The following is a 17,433-nucleotide window of genomic DNA, read 5'->3' on the forward strand; positions in this document are numbered from 1 at the left end:
GCTGAGGTTCCATACAGCTTTATTCCCACCCAGATGTCCGAGTTGCTGAGACCAAGTCTGCTGCCAGGCTCGTGCCAACTGCTGGGAAGCAGCAAGCAGCCCTTGGCTGCACCACACAGGCAGGAGGGCACAGGCTGGGCTCCTGCAGCACTGAACGCCTGGCTGGGTGCTGTGGCCACCTGCACTCCCAGAGCACGGAGCTTGCTTAAACTGCTGACAAACGAGGTGCGAGAGGGGGCGTAGAGCTCCAAACGCAGTTTATTGCAATGCAGTGTCCAGGGACAGGGACCAAAGGGGGCTGAGGACACAGGGTTTGGTAAGGGGGAAAGGGGCGGATCCGAGGGCCGAGGGCCAATGGGAACTGAGCACAGGTGGCACGGAGGCGGGGCAGCCAACCGGGGAACCAATGAGGGCCCAGGGGCGGAGCATTGCAGTAAACCGGGACCAATGGGGACAAGAGAGGGGAGAACATTCCAGAGCGAGTACATAGAAGGAATAAATGGAAGCTGAACTGGGTGATACCCATATAACCTGTGGCATTGACGTGAGCCTGCCACTGCTTATGGGTGAGACCACTGTGTTCAGAGGAGTGTCCCTCTCTGACCCTGGGTCCCCACAGCTGGGCAGCCCTGCCAGCTCAAGTCACTCCAGCCTTGGTCCCTCCAAGCTCCTGGAGTGACTTGCCCAGCACCCCACATCTGAAGAGCTGCCTCCCCAAGGGCAAGGTCAGTGGTTTCCCTTCCCTCAGCTGTCTTTGGGTGTCTTCACAGCCTCCTCAATGTGTGGTCTCAGTGCAGACAGAGAGATCAGCAGCGCTTCCTGCAGCAGAGCCAGGCCAGTCAGAGCACACCAGGGCCATGTGTGTCCCTGCCCCAGGCAGACACCCAGCACTGCCCTGTGCACACCCAGCACCATCAGCCCCACCTCTGTCCGGATGGTTCTGCTGCCTTGGCTGGGACACGTGTTCAGGTAGAAGTCAAACAAGACGCTTGGGTCGGTGACCTCCAGGTTTGGGTCCACATCAACCCCAGCTTCCAAGCCCTCAAGGCCTCCAAATACAACAAGGGCATGCCTGGGGAGAGCACAAGGACAGGGTGAGAGCAGACTGTCTAGGACTGCATCCAGGCTCCTGTGTGCTGCTGAACAGGGAGCTGTGTCTGTTGCTGATGGTGCCCACTGCAGCTGCCTCCCCACCAAAGCCCCACAGCATCTGGCCAATGTGACAGTCCCTGCTACCAACTGCAGAGAAAAAGAACTGGCCTTGTTCTGAGGTATTTCCCCTGCTCTGCTGCCTGCACCAGCCTCACTGGGAGCTCTGAGTGAGTCCAGGCAGGCAGGACACAAACCTGAAGGAGGGCAGAGTGACCTGGTCCACAGAGCTGCCCCGCTCTGAGGTCCCAATAGAGAGATCATAACCTTCCTTGAATGGGCACTCGGAAAAGACAGCACCTGGAAAACAAGAGTTTGGGGTTATTGCTGCCATGTGCTCACCTGTGTGCCTTCTGGACAGGCTAGAACACTCCATGGTTGAGTAGTGGTAGCAGGAGTTGCTTTCAGTGCCAAAAGTGCAGCTGGAGACAGAGTGACTCCTCTTTCCCACATAATTCCCCTGCTGCAATTCTCCCACATCCTTTTCCTCAAAGCTCAAGACAGGTGCCAGGAACCACCCCTTAACAGCTTACAGTCTTCCTACAAGGTTCCATCAACCAGAAGATATGAAAACAATTTTTCAGGGGTCTTGGACTCCAGTTGCTGGCTCTGATGTGAATGAGTGGGATGTAGTTATCATGGAAATAGAGAAGGGCATCAACTCATCTCTTGGTGTTGTGCAGCCATTTGGAGCAATGGTGAGTGGAGGTTACAGGGCACAGTCCTGGGGGTGACTGGGGTTGTTCATGCTTCCTTTCATCCCAAAAATCTGACTGCCACATGGCTGCTGGCTGCACATGTAACGTGCATGTCTCCTTCAGACAAGGAGCTTTCTAGGAAAGAGATGCATGCAGCCAGCAGGCCTGAGACTGGTGTGGATGCCCAGGCAGGGAATCTCCCTGGATACTCACTCAAACAGGAGGCCAGGCGGACGCTGTAACCCCAGTACAAGCCCGAGACTGCCCGGGGGTGGTGCGAGGACACCACGGTGCCTTTCCGCACTTTGGCTTCTGAAAGAAAGCAAAGAGGTTAAACAGCCCCTGTGATCTGGTGAGATTTGACCAGCCACAGCCATCACCCTCTCTTTTTCCAGAATGTGAAAAAGTATTCTGGAAATTGTAAGTTCTGGAAAGCCTGTGAGCTTGTGTTTGGGCTGTTTATTGCTGAGAAGAGCTGACAGTTCTTTCCAGTTACTGAGGGAAGCATGGTAAGGGTGTTAAAGTTCTGGAAAGCCTGTGAGCTTGTGTTTGGGCTGTTTACTGCTGAGAAGAAGAGCTGACAGTTCTTTCCAGTTATTGAGGGAACCATGGTAAGGGTGTTATTAAATTTGTGTATGGAGTGAAGGGAACATGCAGAACTGTTGGGTACCTTCAAACCTGTCATACAGAAGGACCAGCTCCTGCAGGACTGAAGTTTACAGATGCTCCTGGAGCCATGGATTACCTGGATTCTGGGGCTCCTGCAGGCGTACAGTGACTCGCAGACCAGGGTTCAGCTGTTTGTCAATCTGCACCTCCTGCAGTGACAGTCACCATCAGCACCAGACATTCTGCAAGGACTGAGGAAGGTGGGGAAGGAAGGGAATGCTTTGAAGAACTGGGGGTCTGTTCTGGCATGGAGCTGAGATGAAGAGCTCTGTGTGTGGCTCAGGCTTGCTCATCAGTCTGAGGCTTATTTCGCTACTCAAAGGTTCAGCTGCAGCAGTAAAGCAATGATCTGCTGGAATGCCTGGGGCCTGCTGGGGCTTGGGAAGCCACAAACATTACAAAGTCATAAGGGACAAGACCGCAACAGCCTTAAACCCCCACCAGCCCACTGCAGCCTTCAGAAACCCAGCAGCGCCCACCCTGCCTGCTGCAAATCTGCCAGAGAGACAAGGGAAGTTGTTTTGGCACGTGTGGGTAACAGACACACCTTCCTCATCCCACAGTTAACAAAAGAGCCTCTGCCGGGCTTCGTTGGCCGGTCCAGCACGACGCCCTCCCGGTACTCCGAGTCCTCGTCCATCCGCATGTGGTGGGGGCTGTCCAGGGGGTTGAGCAGCCCTAGAGCAGCACAGAGCACAGAGCAGCTGGGGGGAAAGCACAGGTGGAGGTGCAGGTGCTCCCCTGCTCCTTCCCTCTCAGGTCCAGTGCTGAAGTGGGGAAAAGTCCTGGCTGAACCACACAAAAGGAGCCAGAGGTCAGGAAGGAGAGAGAGAACTGCATTTACCTGCAAACTGCAGATCCTCGTGTTTTGGAAAAAAGGATTTCCTCAAGTACCTGTCGCCAGAGAAAGGTGAAATCTGAAAAGGTATTTTTATGGAATCTGGATCTCAATTCTAGCCCTGTTCTGACTCAAATAGCTGAGTATAGAGAAAAGCAAACTTACTGAGGGCACTCCAAGTACTGCAGGATCCGAGCCAGCTGCACACAAGCCTTGCCTTTCTTCCCAACTCCTTCAAAATCCCCCTCCACGCTCCTGAAAGTGAAAGCAAGCAGCTTGTTAACTCTGCATGAGATTGGTCAGGTCTCCAGAAGACCAAGCCTTGCTTCTTAATCTGACAATAGCATCACATCCTTCCCCTCTCACCCTTGTAAGACGGCTGCTCCACAGACAATCTGTTAACAAATCATCCTTGGAACTCTCTCCAAGCCAAGTACCTTTTTCAGTTTTGTTTTTTGATCCTTATGTATGATTGTGATGTGGCAGGATGTCAGGAAGATGTCCTGACAGATGTCCTATCCCTCCATAGCAAGGTTTAAGAGTACAGGAGAACTTGGCCTCCTGTTGCTTTGTTAACCCCATGTTGGGATAAATGATCTGAGCTGCCAGGGCATTTCAGTCAACATCTTTTTCCCTGGGGTATAGTGGTCCCCACACTCCTGGCACTGGGGAGAGGTACATGCAGTTCCTTCCTGGCCTTAGCTTAATAAAAGAGTGAAGGAACAGAAAGCTGAGAGGAAATACCACGCAGAACAAGATGGCTCTTCTTTCAGAGAATCACAGAATGGCCTGGGTTGGAAGGGAACTTGAAATATCATCTTGTTCCACCTGCTGTCACGAGCAGGGACACCTTCCACTATCCCAATTTGCCCTAAGCCCCATCCAAGCTGGCCTTGGACACTTCCAGGGACAATGCAACCGCAGCTTCCCTGGGAAAGCTGTGCCAGGGCCTCACCACCCTCAAAGGGAAGAACTCCTTCCTGCAATCCTAAGCATGCTCTCCTTCAGTCTTTGCCTTACTTCACATCCTCTCCGTGCTCGTCGAACACCACGATCTCATCCACGCAGAAGATGGCGCAGGCGCGGGCGATCTGTCCGGCCAGGTAGGAGCGCAGCGCCGGCGACTGCGCGTTGTTCAGGATGGAGCCGGGCAGGGCCACGCTCAGCGTGTGCTGCCGGCCTGGGGAGCAGAGGCGTGAGAGAGCCCGGGTGCAGCAGCACGTTTACTGCTTCAGCTGCACGCGGGCTGGGGGAAAAGCAACTTCTTAGGTTTAATCACTGGTTTTCTCTTAAGAAAGATCTCTAGTGCAGTGTTTGTGCCTGTTTGGGCATGTGGACTGATCCACATCAATCTATGAAATAACACCTTTCCTATCGCCAGGTAACACTGACTGCCTTTTAACAGCCAGGTTTTCTAGCACTTTCCACCCAGGTCTCCCCACTGGGTCACAGCAGCATCACCTCTGTCTTCCTTCTGCTCCTCCTGCGTCTGGGCTTGCTGTTCTGCCAGCTCTCGCATCCGCTGTTTGTCCAGTTTCTTCAGCAGCTTAATTTCCTTCCATTTCTTCGTCTCTGCTTTCCCTGGGACGGAGAACAGCGCCTGGCGTTAAACACCGCGCCGTGACCGCTCCTAGCGGCCCCAGCCCCAGCGTGTGCCCGGCTTTCCTTACTCTCCTGCTTCCAGCGCCGCCAGTCCACCTTCCTGTCCTCAACCTACGGGGACAGCACGCGTTACCGCCGGGCTCCCCTCAGAGCGGGACCCGAGCAATGCCCCGGGCTCCCCTCAGGGTCGCGGGCTGGACCCGGGCCCCCCTCACCGCCCACCTGCGCGCCCCTGGGCCGCTTCCCCACGCCGCTCTCCGTGTCCGCCATCTTCCCCGCGCTGCCGGCCGCGCCCCCGCGCTGCTGATTGGCCGGAGCGCGCGGGCCCCGCCCACTGCGGGGAGGAGCCCGAGGTCACGTGGTCTGTGTTTAATCGGCCCGCGCGGCAGCGGAGCTAAGCAGGGTCGGTCGCGTTCCGCGGGAGGATGGGCGACCCGGGCGCAGCGGAGCGCTGGGCGCAGCCCGGGGGCCGGGGAAGATCACAATTCCCACCGATCACAATTCCTACAGATCACAATTCCCACGTGGTCGTGTGTGTAAAATCTGCGTACTTGCGTCTGCGTGTCTTTGCACAAGCCCTGCGTGTGTTCTGAAGATACACAGATGCACCCTGCCCTTTGCAGGTTGTGTCATGGCCTAGACAGGAGCTCACGCACGTGGGGGTGCTGCAATTAATCTTCATACCAATCTAACTGCACGGTTCTTTCTCTGTTTCAGACTCTCCCCATGTTTGGTAGATATATGGGTGCAAAAGGGCTTTCAGCAGCACCCCCACCCACCCAGGCTGAGGAAGCAGGTGAGATGGGACGCCAGGAAAGGCAGGGGGCTGTCTGCCTCCTTCCCTCTCTCTCTCCTGCTGGCCCACGCAGCTCTGCCTCCAAGGGATTGGTATCACCAAGCTGCAGCCCAAAATGGAAAACCTACAGAGCTCTCCCCACCAGCCTGAGTGGGACAAGTAGCCACCATCACAGGACCCAGCAGAGACGAGGCAGCTCTCAAGGAGAGCTCCATCAGTCCTGCAGTCATTACAGAGACACTCTTCCATGATTGCAGTAATTCCTCTTTAATAATTTAACTGCTACAAACACTCATTGCACAGTCTGTTGCACACAACTCCCACATGGTTGATGATGATGTTTTACACTCTTATCCAGGCTGACATCAACGCTGATGCAAGAATTAACTGTCCAGAATTGTTCATGTTACCCCACCACTCACTGGGTGGGAGGTGGTGGTGGCCACCAGCAGCAGGAGCAGCCAAAGCCACAGTGCCCATTCTCCCCAGCCACGGTGTGCATTTGTCAAAGGCAAGAAAAAGTTTTGCTCTGGAGCCTGGACGATGCTGCCAAGCCCTGAGAAAGTGCCAGGAGTAATCTGGAAGGTTTGACAATAGCCAGGCTACTGGTGAAAGCCTGTTCCCTGGGGAAAACCAATTGTGTGGTCATTTTCCCCAGAGATGCACAGAGAAAAATAGTGGGAAAATAATTTCTGATGAGAAATGTCATTTCACTGGGTTTGTAATTGTCAGGATCATAGGAGTCACCTTACTGATGGCTGGTGATACTCTCTAGTCCTGTGGGAACGTGAGTGCTGGTGGAAATGCTGCCCTGAGTGGGGATGTGGAACAAGACAAGTCACACTAACAGCACAGCCTTAAAGATAGGTCCTGAAACACCTTTTCAGAATTTGGTGATGAGACAGAGCCCAGAAGCCATCCTCACCTTGTGTGTTGCTGGACGCATCCCAGAACTGATTATCAAAGTTTTCACATGTAAGAAATGTCAAATGCTGTCAGTGCACACAAAGTCTCACTTCTTGAAATCATTTCACAGTGATTGAAAATGTCCCCCAGGCCCTGGGCCTGGAAAAACTTAACCATTTGTCTGTCAGAAAATGTTGTTGAAAGCACTGAAGTAAGAACATACCAAAGTTTGTAGACAAGTGAAGAAGAAGAGCAGCTGGGGCAGATGATGACCAAGGAGAGCGTGGTTCTCAGTGTATTCACAAGCTGGTTTTCTCCTGTTTCCATTTTTGTAATATGTCACTTGCTGCCTTCAGGGTAGCTTCCTCCTAAAAAATACCACAGACATGGTCAGTGGCTCCCAGCCAAATCCTATTCCCCCTCACTGCAGCCACTGTTGACACAAAAATCCTGTTCTCATTCTGAGGCATTGCAGCTTCAGTATGAGACAGACACAGCCACTGGGCAGCTAAAGGGGCACCTAGAGAGTCCCTTCCTTGGCTAAGAAATGCAGGATGCTGATAGGAAAAGTCAGGATGTTTAGGATAGCCCTGGCACATCTGCTGCCCCCAGCTCAGCTCATGTGTCTACAGGAGTAGCTCCAGCTGGGATGCCATGGTGGGCTCCAATGCCCAAGGCATCCTGCATTTCTTCTTGGCATTTCTCTCATTAAACCAGCCCTGATTATTACTCCCAACCTTGCCTTCCTTAGTGCTGTCCATGTCTCACCTTTGCAAAGCAGAACCGGATGAAATTGGTGTAGTTGTTCTTGTGGGCCTCGCTGTAGAAAGCGGAGAGCGGGATGGCAGCAAGCCCCTGGGAGGAGGAAGCACGTGGAGCTGAGGGTGCTGCTCTGGGGCTGGCCTGCAGCCTGCTGGGCCCCAGTGTGGTGAACTCCAGGCCCCCCAGCCATGAGCTTGGGTGGGCACAAACCCCCCCAGGGTAAAGGCAGCAGGAAGGGCCAGACCCTTTTACCTTGTTCTTGACCATCCACTTTGCAAATCTGGAGTCGTAGGGCTCATCTGAGTTGGGGACATCAGGGACATCAGATTCTGCAGGAGAAGCACAGCAGGACAGAGGCTGGGACAGCTGCCAGGTGCCTCAGCTGAGCCCCAAGCCCCCATCCTTGCAGCTGGAATGGGGAACATGCAGCCCATCCCTACTTTGATGATGGTTTATGCAGGTTCCTCTCCCTGCCAGTAGTGCCACACCCCACACCCAGCCCACCTGGGCAGGACTGCAGGTGACTCACTGAACGGGGAGATGTCTGCCACCAGGAAGTAGGTGCCCTCTGGGATGATGGGTTTCATCCCCACCCCATCCAGGCTCTGAACCAGCCAGTCCCTCTTCTGCTGCAGCTCCTTGGGCAGCTGGACGAAGTAGCTCTCTGGTTTTCCATAGAGCATGAGCTCCCTCTGGAAACCCTGAGCCACGGCCTCCTGTAAGGAGAGAGGGGCCATTGCCCAGTGGTCAAGGCTTTCTTGGGAATTGAAGTTCCTGAATTTACAGGTGATAGGGGAGCTCTCTGCCACCAGCCCCTCTGAACTGCCCCTTAAATTTGTGAATGCAAGATAAGGAATATACCCCAGGCAGGCTGGACTCTCCCCTTTCTCCCAGACATGGAATAACTGTAGGGAGAGAGGAAGGAGCCTCTTCAGGGCACCACAAATCACTTGTGTGTGCCTTTCAGGTCAGCTGTGGCCAAGAGGACCATCTCTTACCCCTGGGAATTGCAGGGCCAGGTGCAGGGAGCTGCCTTACCTGGGCAATTGTGGCACAGTGGTACACGGAGTTCTGGTGCACGGTACGGAGGTGCTGCAGCAGCCTGTCAGGTCCCACAACCCAGCCCACCTGTGGCCAGGAGAGGAGGAGGATGGTGAGTCTGGCTGCCTGCTCAGGCTCCCTTTTCTGTGCCTGTGCTGGTTTCATTGCTCTTTCTAGACAGAACTTTCATGAAGCACCGCTGGTACTTTCAGACCCTGAGGCTCAAAGCTGAGCGTGGCCACAGCGTCCCCGGTGCTGTGCTGTGGCAAAGGGACAGGGATGGGGACACAGCGAGGTGCCACATGGGACATTCACCTTCCATCCAGTGGCACTGAAGGTCTTCCCAGCACTCCCGATGATCACCGTGCGGTCCCACATCCCTTGCAAGCTGGCTGGCAGTGAAAGGAGAGAAACCCCAATGGCAGAGCTCAGCATGCTCCTTTCTGGCTGCATTAATGGCACGTGGGAGCTCTCTGTCCACCACAATCCATAGTGACCTTTAGTGTTCACAGCACATCTTTCACCTGGATGAGCCTCAAAGCACATCCCAAGCAGGCAGCCAGGTTTCTCAAGAGCATCTCCTTTTAATTAAGCGTTTTCACAGGCATGTGAAATTTTCACAGGCATATACTCAGCCCCGGGGGCTCTCAGAGATGCCAAGCACCATCACCCTGCATCAAGGTGATGGCATGTTACTCCAACTGGAAGAACAGCCTGAAACCGTGTTGAAATGAATTTCCTGGAGCTAGAGACACTCAGAAAACTGTGGCTTTACAAAGCATGGGAAAAAAATCAGTTTCACTGGAGTCAAGTGGCTTTTTGTTCTAGATCTCCCCTCTGGCTCTGAAGTCAGAGCTTCTGTTCAGGACCTGGTTTGGAGGCTGAGATTGAAGTGCACCAAAATACCTCCAGTGAGGGATTCATGCCTAGTACAGCTGTGCGTGCAGGCAGCTCCCGGGATTTCCAGGGGCCGCCAGAGCAATGCCCATTCCCTGCCCCGCCCAGCCCAGCCCTGCCCCGTACCGATGCGGATGTGCTGCTTCCCGTCGTAGACCAGCCACTCGTACACCTCGTCGCTGATGCACAGCACGTCGTGCTTCACACACAGCTCTGCAATCAGCCCCAGCTCCCCGCGGCTGAACACCTGCGGCAGGCACGGAGTGCAGCAGAGGTACAGAGGAGCATTTCTGAGCCCCTGCCTCTCCCTGCAGGTTGTGAGTATCCTCCTGGCACCATCTCCCGTGCCAGGGAGGGGCAGGAGCTGCTGCAGTGGTCTAACAGGGCAAAAGCACGGCTGGCACAAAAGACAAGGCTCAAAAACACCAGGAGACTGAGCACAGCATGTGGCACTCCCACAGCACCCACTTCCCTTGTGTGCAAGGCAGCCTGAGTCTGCTGCACTGCAAATGTGGCTGCAGCACCCCAGCAGCTTCCAGGGCCCAGCAGCAATGGATTGCAGCAGTGTTACCTTGCCCAGAGGGTTGTTGGGTGAGTTCAGGACGATGGCTTTTGTCCGTTCACTGAATTTAGAAGCCAGTTCAGCTGGGTCCAGCTGCCAGTCTGCACTAGACATCAATTTTCCATCTTTTGGAGGATTCTAGAGATAACATGGGAATTTTGGTTTGCTTTGCTACCTCTGCACGTTGTTTACCACTCACCTCTTTGCTGACTGCTGTGACTCTTCCCTTCTCTACCCACTCACCGGTCTCAGAGGCACAAACACAGGTGTCCCACCAGCCATTTTCACCATTGGCTCATAGCAGTCAAAGAAGGGTTCAATGATTATCACCTGGAAGAAAGGGACATGTCAGCATCCTCCTGGTCCTGCTCAGACCTTCCCTGAGGAGTGTAGAGAGCAATGGAGGGACAGGACATTTTAATCCCTAATTACTGTAATGGAGAACCTGCATTGCCTGTGGGGAGTGTCAGGAAGGACATCACCACTCAGGACAAAAAGGGTTATTTTGCTTTATGCAGAAATGAGGCAATGCCCTGCAGCAAATAATTTCTTCCTTTGGTAGCTCAAGTACTGAAGAATGGGGATATAAAACTGGTTTTGTTTTGGAAAAGGACAATGAAAACCAGCCTGGAGGTGCCCTGGGGGAAGGCTGCCAGTGTAACAAGCCCTTATCTTGGGTTACCTCATCACCTTCATCCACTAAAGCCTGGAAGCAGCAGAACAGGGCCTGGTATGCCCCCACAGTCACCATCACGTTGGTCATAGGATCCAGGTCTCGTCCAAGCAGCTTCTCGAAAAATTGGGCTAGGACCTTCACCAGAGGTGGGTGGCCCTGTGGGGTGAGAGGAAGGTGGGAATTGGGTTGCAGAAGATTCCTAAACCAAGGATGAACCCTTGGAAGGGGACTGGGAAGCCAAGAGCCCTGTGAGATCTTCCAGCCTGGCTGCTTCAAACATCCCAGTAAAGCAGGGAGCTACTGGGAACAGTGGGCATGGGTCGAGGCTGGACGTGTGTTTTGCCTCATGTTTTTTGCTGTTTACTGCTGCCTGGTGAGCTGTGAAGCAGCCAGGACTCGTGGGGACTGAGGGGGTGGTGCTGGGGAGGGAGATCTGTCACTCACAAAGGCACGGGTGTACTGGTGCAGCATGTGGTTCCCCCCGCCGAGGGCTCTCGTGAGTGCCTCTGTCAGAAAGTCTGGTGCAGGGAAGTCAGGGAAGCCCTGGCCCAGGTTCACCTTGGAGTAGGTAGCAGCCAGTTTTACAAACTCCACCCTAGAGAGAAGCGAGACAAAAGCACTTTCAGAGGGTGTGAGCAGTGTGCCGGCACTGGGTCTGCTCGCAGCATCCCTTTGGAAGGGAGTGGGGTTGGTGTCCCTCCTGCAGAGCCATCCTGCTGCTCACAGGCAGGCAGGACCCAGCACAGGTCATTTCAGACCTGTTGCAATTAAACCAAGGCTCATGAACTATTGCACTGGGGAACTGTTTTAATTTATTCTCCCAGGAAACAGCTCCTGTGGTCAGTGTGTGGTCACAGCTGAAAGCCTGTGGTGTTTCAGATCACACTGGACTGAGCAGGAGGAGACTTGGAAGTTTTCAAGCTCATACCAGCTCTGCAAAATTTAGCAACTAGACACTGTGAAGGCCTCTGCAGAGGGCAGGGTGGGTTGAACTCGCTGCTCATCTCAAACCAAACAAGAGCCATCTCACTGGCAGTTTGTAGCTTGAGCCCAGGCACAGCAGGGCCTTGGGGAAAGACCATTTAAATCTCTTCTTCCAGCACACAACTTTCCCAATGCCACATTGTGCCTGGCAGGATGGGAATGGCATTTGCAGCAGCCCTTGCCCTGCCTCTCTGCTTGTGGTGCCCCAGGGCGAGCTTGGAGCAGGTGCCAGGCTGCAGTCAGTGTGCAGCAAACACTTGGCTCAGATTTGGGTGCCACTGGGATCATTTGGGCGGATGGGTCAGAGGGAGGGTGGTGCTTCTGCCTGCCCAGTGGTGCAGAAAACCTGATACATCCTGGAGTGAGAGCTGCAGGTACAGCACTGACTCATGGTAAAGTCTTCTGGGACAAACTTGCTCTGATGTGCTTCCTGAACACATGCAAAGCAGTTGAGGGAAACTTCTGCTCTGTGCTGTGTGGCTACTGTGGTTTCAATCTGGTTTTAGGATGCCTAAAACCACATCTACCACCTGGGTAAACCAGATATTCTTTTAACTCACCAGATATTTTTATCTATTCCCTCCAGCCTCCGAGCTTGCACTGGCCTTGACATTTTTGCCTGCAGAGAGTGAAAAAGACAGTGAGTTTGAAGCTTTTAAATGAGGCCATAAAGGGGCTGTGGCCTCCCCAGGGAAGTTTTTCCCAACAGAAGGTGTGCCCTTTAGCATTGCTTCATGGGCTGTTCCTGACTGATCTTGGAGCAGTAATACTGTTGCAGTGGTTTCTGCTTTCACTTACAAGTTTCAACAAGAATTGGGAAAATAGATGAACAAGAGAAGCTTTTGTACACTCCCTGGGGAGGTGGCAATGCCTTAAACCTCATTACCTGTTTGGATTAGTCATGGGGTCAAGTTCAGCCAGGCTGTAGCCAGGCCAAGGACCCCAGACCTCAGGCTTTTACCTTCCATAATCTCTCCATCTTCATAGGAAAGACTCCTTACTCTACAAGCCATGAAATACCCCCTTTTCCTAGAAGAACAAACTATTTTATTCCATGCTGCTCTGTGAAGTAGCAGAAGTAGATACTCTTCTGTCCTGATGAAGTGCTTGGTGAGGGGACTTGCTCTAGATCCTATAAAATGTACAGAGTTTTCTATTTAAAGTTCATGTCAAACCCAAGCAGTAACTAGGTACAGGCAAGAGAGCACAGCACAGAGGTCAGTGTGATGTACAGACACTGAGGTACCATGCCGTGACTGGTTTGTAATTTCCATGTACATCATGGCTCAGGGGAGTGGAAAGAAAGACAGCAGGAACACTGAAAGCAAAACCCTCCTTCCAGTTGGATAAGCACAGTGGGAGAAAGTTAGATGTGCTTTATGGGGTATTCATCACGAGGATGAGGATGATGAGAAGCAGCAGAGACAGAATTTAGTAACTCAGCAGTGCAGGGAAAAGGCACCCAGACAGGGAAGGGGCTGGAAACTGGAGACAAAGGATGCTCAGTGCACCAGCAGGAGCCAGCGTGGGGGCACGAGGAGAGCAGCCCTGAAGCAATGAGTCAAGAAAGCCATTGTCACCACAGCAAATAAAATACATCTGAACTGGAACAAGGAAGGCACGTGAAAGCAGCTGAGGTGAGGTGCAGAGCTGGGATGTGCCTGTGCTCTGCTGTGCCAGGATGTTGGGGGGATAACAGGTGAGCCTCCTCCCAACACCCAGCTGCAGCAGGACTTACCTGCTCCCCTCTGCTGTTCCCACAGCACTGCAGCAGAATTTGGGTAGTGCCCCAAGGATACTTTGTGCTGAGGTCCTTAGATTTTTATACAGCTTCAGCCCTTACCGGAGATCTTTGCAAACACCCAGCAGAGGAGCCCTGTGTTTCAGAGGGCACCCGGTGGACTCTGCTCCACCACAGGCAGCCAATGCAAGCAGAAGTCACTGGCTCCAGGGCAGCCTCTCTCCTCCCCTCCCTGCTCTTTCTGCACAAGCTCATGGCTGTTACAGTCACAAGACCTGGTGCCTGAGCTAATTTGGGTGGGAGCAGAAGGACTTATGGCTTGGGAAGTAAAGATAGCTGGAGGTAAAATATTAACAGCTCCAGTGCTGTTCTTGCAAGGTGGGGCTGCTGCAGGCCACAGGTCAGAGAATTTAACAGATGACCAAGTGTGATGGGGATCAATGGGAAGAAGGTGCCTTAAGCCTTGAAATTCCCAGTTCTGAGGAAAGGCCTTGTCTGCTTCAGGAACAGAAATAACAAAAATTATTTTTTTTCTGATATCCCCTTCATCCTATCCTATCCCAGCCTGTGTGTGATGGTAGAGAGCAACACAGGCTCAGGACCATGCAGCCCTCAAATCTGTTTCAGCCTGTTCTGTCCCCAGACAGAAGGTGCAGTTTGCCTGGCAGCCACACAGGAGAGCTGAGTGCCAGTGCAGAAGACTTGGCATCCATGATCTTCACCACTCTGCTGGGTGTGACTGCCTTGCTCTGCATGTTGGGATCTCTGAGTGGGATGCTGATATTTTCCAAGTACGTTGCAAACCAAGAGGCTCTAGTACAGACCATCAGAAGAAGCAACCCCACAAACAAGGAGCCTTTTCCTCTGTGAAGGATATCCCCTTACTTATCAGAATCCTTTAAACGCTCCCTGGAAATAAGCAGGTACAGAGGAAGTTGCAAAAAGAGTGGCTTTCCCTGATGTGCTCTGTCTGCTCTTGCTCCCAAGCTGAGGTGCCCTGGGCAGGCTGCCAGCCAGGAACAGTCCCACTGGGCATTCCATACCTCTCTGGAGCACGAGCTATGTCCAGCACTGCTGTTCTTCTCCAGCAAGAAGTGGCGAAGGGACGGTCCCGCTCTCCTGAGCATGCCACGGCTCCTGCTGTCTCACTCCTGCAGGCACAGACCTGCAACTCCCAAAGGACAGGGCTGAGACAATTGCTCCACTGGGTTAAAGCACACCTGTACCTGGGATCAGGCAGGCCCAGACCCAAAGCAGAGGTTGTTCTGCCACAGAGAGGAAAAGGCAAAATGAGCTGCTTTGTGTGTAATCACTGCAATGTCCAACAGTGCTGGGGCTGTACTTTGTGCCCATGACACACAGGATCAGGATCACAAGGGCAACCATGACTTCTGCCTCCTCTCTCCCAGTCCAGGCTTCCCTCACTTTCCTCTGCACTGATGGGAGTGGTATGGACACCAGTGAGAGGGCATCCTCTGGGAATTTGGTACACAGCATCAGCTCCCCATCAAGTGTCACTGAGCCCAGGTAACTCTTGCCTCTGCCCTTCCTCCCTTGCAACACTCTTCTAGAAAAATCGGGCAACCCTTGACCAGGGAACCATTGGTATCTGACTCCAAGGCTTCAGAATGCTGAACACTCACTTTATTAAAACTATACTATGTTACATTATACTATATTTAAGAGAGATACTGTACTATATCATACTACTCAAAAACTTGTGACTCTCCGCAGCCGACAATGCACACAGCTTGGACCTGATAGGCTAATTAACATAAACAATCTCCACCAGAATCCAATTACCAAATTCCTTCAGATAAACAATCTTCCAACACATTCCACACGTGCAAAAACACAGGAGCAGCAAATGAGATAGGAACTGTTTTGATCATTCTTTTCTCTGCTTCTCTGTGTTCAGAGGGCATGTGAATACCACAAACTTTCACCTTCCTGGCCCATACAGAGAATCTCTGGCTTCTCAGCTGCTGCAGCTCTGGTTTAGTCACAAGTTTAATTCCAATTAACAGGATGTCACCTTTGGTGATTATCTTTCCATCAAGATCCCAAACAAATTGATTTCTGTGTGTAAAATGCAGCCTGTTCCTTCAGGGCCCTTCAGCTATTCTACAGCATTACTTAAACATGCAGTATTTAAGCTGAAATAAGTGAATGTTTTGTTAGGTACTTGAGTTAAAAGCAATGAGTCTAGAGGTTGTATGTACCTTTATTATGACGAGCCATGAATTAATTTACCCATCTGCCAAAACATTAATTAAACAGATTTGAAGCTGACCAGCCCACAGGTAAGCTCTCAATGCTCCTAAGGGCACTTTCCATCCTTACATGCAGGATGCGAGTCCCCATTGTCTGCTTTTTTTGTTATTTCTAAAAAAAGTGTAAAGCAGCTGCCAGCCGAGACCAGTGGGGTTTCACATCTCTTCGCCAACTGGGAAAAAATACCACAATTTATGGAAAAATTGGAAGCCAGAGCATCATATTGCTTATGACTGTAAAACTCCACCTTGTGCTTGCATGACACTGAGATGTGGGGGGACACTGCTCTGGGGTGCAAAGCAAAGGAGTCCTGGCATGAGGAGACCTACCCTGCAGGGGACAGAATCAAAGTGTGGCAGTAAAAAAGGCTTTATGAGATAGCAGCAAACCACAGAGCCGTGTAAGAGCTGTGCACAGGGCGGGGGGCAGCGCCCGGGAGCAGCCGACCGGGACACCGCTGACTCTGGAAGGGAGCACTGGGCTGAGCAGAGGGTTTTTTGGAGGTGACCACCGGGAAGGTCACCTCGGGGACCGGTCACTCACCCCCTGCAGCCCGCGGGGCGCAGCCGTCCCCTCCATCCCGGTGCTCCTCGATCCCCCCCTTGGCAGCTCGGGGGTGCACCCGGGAGGCTTTGGGGACACGGCTGTCCCTGATGTGCCCCGGGAGGAGCGCAGGACCCGGGCGAGCGCAGGGCGAGAGCAGCAGGAGCTGACACTGCGGACAAAGCAGCTGCCGGAGGGACAGCGGGGACAAAAACAACTTACATCGAGCTGGGCCGCGCTGCTTTACGCTGCAAAGCCTGGCACAGCCGCCCAGGCTGCCCTGGCACACATTCTGCCTTCTCCTCGGCCCGAAAGGCTTCATCGGCGGCCGGGACTTCCTGGGAGGAGCCGCGGAGGCCGCAGGAAGGCGGGAGTGGAGCTGCGGCTCTGAGGGGGAAAAGCGTTCCGGGAGCCGCTCTGAGGGGTTCGACTGCCTGGGAAATACCCCAGCTTGTTGTTCAGGTGGAAGCTCATGCTGGCATAGCGGCGTATTTTTTGTGGTTTGGCTGTGAATACTTTAGCGTGGCAATGGCATGGAATTTCCCTTTGAGCGAAGCCTTCGGTCATTTTGAAAAATGAATTTTTAAGTCAAAATCCTCTCAGAAATTTCATCCTGAAGGCTTAATATTATTCGAGAAGGGAAGGGGTAAGTGTAAGGTCCTCCTGCCACGACACGGCCCAGAGCAGGTCCTGCGGCATGGCCCTGGGCAGGGACAGCAGGAGCTGAGCTCTGCCTCAGTGCTCGGGAGCTGACAGCTGCTGCAGTGAGCTCTTGAGGGAAAACTGCCCTCTTTTCCCTCTTCCTTCAGTGACGAGGCTTGCCCTGCACCCATGAGTCAGGTCGTGTAAGTCTCCTTGAATAATTTCTGTCGCCCTTTCACAGCAGGAAAAAATGAGCCATGAGGAAAGGAAGCGGCTGGGTCCGCTGTGCCAAAGGTTTCCAGTCCCAACGCGACACCCCACAGGCGTCCCTGAGGTGATTAAGCAGGAGGGAATGTCTGCAGGGAGAGGAAAGCCCTGTTTTCTACATTTCTGTTTAAATCAAACACTGAAACAAACAGATGAAAGGAAAATTTGGCTCTGTAAGAATGTTTTTGTCACATCTGGAGCCTTCAAATGGCTCAGCGGCATTTTTTCCTGTGCTTTCTTTGCCCTGTCCTCCACCAGCCTTGTGCCTTCCCTCGTTGTTGTTTGCCCCGTGTTGCGGTCTGATGTCATGGCTTGCCTCAATTCCCTTGGTTTCTCCCTGAAATTTCCTTCCCCAGGTGGGTGCCAATCACCTCTCCTTTTCCCCA

General features: G+C 53.0%; 2 protein-coding genes across 4 annotated transcripts; both read right to left on the reverse strand.

Moving 5' to 3' along the window:
* Positions 1-240: 240 nt before the first annotated feature.
* On the reverse strand, positions 241-5,318 carry SPOUT1 (SPOUT domain containing methyltransferase 1). Its single transcript, XM_041475045.1, has 12 exons — positions 5,179-5,318; positions 5,025-5,067; positions 4,816-4,935; positions 4,375-4,534; positions 3,520-3,609; positions 3,361-3,410; positions 3,064-3,194; positions 2,593-2,665; positions 2,061-2,159; positions 1,347-1,449; positions 925-1,072; positions 241-819 (listed from the first exon to the last, which is right to left on the reverse strand). The coding sequence occupies exons 1-12, from the start codon at positions 5,224-5,226 to the stop codon at positions 745-747; spliced, it is 1,140 nt and encodes a 379-aa protein (XP_041330979.1). The 5' UTR covers positions 5,227-5,318; the 3' UTR covers positions 241-744.
* A 685-nt stretch (positions 5,319-6,003) lies between these two features.
* KYAT1 (kynurenine aminotransferase 1) lies at positions 6,004-16,503 on the reverse strand. Of its 3 annotated transcripts, none has more exons than XM_041475035.1 (14): positions 16,361-16,503; positions 14,365-14,486; positions 12,141-12,199; positions 11,041-11,191; positions 10,603-10,752; positions 10,164-10,250; positions 9,930-10,058; positions 9,485-9,605; positions 8,777-8,958; positions 8,459-8,548; positions 7,950-8,136; positions 7,673-7,749; positions 7,427-7,513; positions 6,004-7,026 (listed from the first exon to the last, which is right to left on the reverse strand). In XM_041475035.1, the coding sequence occupies exons 2-14, from the start codon at positions 14,446-14,448 to the stop codon at positions 6,958-6,960; spliced, it is 1,473 nt and encodes a 490-aa protein (XP_041330969.1). In that variant the 5' UTR covers positions 14,449-14,486; positions 16,361-16,503; the 3' UTR covers positions 6,004-6,957. The 3 variants fall into 3 exon arrangements, with proteins under 3 accessions (XP_041330969.1, XP_041330971.1, XP_041330970.1); XM_041475037.1 differs by having other exon boundaries at positions 8,777-8,853; positions 16,361-16,501; XM_041475036.1 differs by lacking the exon at positions 14,365-14,486 and having other exon boundaries at positions 16,361-16,470.
* Between the last annotated feature and the right edge of the window lie 930 nt (positions 16,504-17,433).

The sequence above is a fragment of the Pyrgilauda ruficollis genome, unplaced genomic scaffold (genome assembly GCF_017590135.1).
Source record: "Pyrgilauda ruficollis isolate IOZ18807 unplaced genomic scaffold, ASM1759013v1 scaffold34, whole genome shotgun sequence".
In the NCBI taxonomy this organism is placed as follows: Eukaryota; Metazoa; Chordata; class Aves; order Passeriformes; family Passeridae; genus Pyrgilauda; species Pyrgilauda ruficollis.

What these genes read in the sequence shown, in the direction of transcription:
- SPOUT1 (XM_041475045.1), bottom strand. Translation starts at nt 5,226, where the DNA reads ATGGCGGACACGGAGAGCGGCGTGGGGAAGCGGCCCAGGGGCGCGCAG. An exon ending in AGCGGCCCAGGGGCGCGCAG is followed by an intron (nt 5,068 to 5,178) that starts GTGGGCGGTGAG and finishes CTGTCCCCGTAG; the next exon opens with GTTGAGGACAGGAAGGTGGA. An exon ending in GCAGAACCATCCGGACAGAG is followed by an intron (nt 820 to 924) that starts GTGGGGCTGATG and finishes GCTCTGCTGCAG; the next exon opens with GAAGCGCTGCTGATCTCTCT.
- KYAT1 (XM_041475035.1), bottom strand. Translation starts at nt 14,448, where the DNA reads ATGCTCAGGAGAGCGGGACCGTCCCTTCGCCACTTCTTGCTGGAGAAG. An exon ending in TAGTGGATGAAGGTGATGAG is followed by an intron (nt 10,251 to 10,602) that starts GTAACCCAAGAT and finishes CCTTTCTTCCAG; the next exon opens with GTGATAATCATTGAACCCTT. An exon ending in TGTTTGTGCCTCTGAGACCG is followed by an intron (nt 10,059 to 10,163) that starts GTGAGTGGGTAG and finishes TGTTATCTCTAG; the next exon opens with AATCCTCCAAAAGATGGAAA.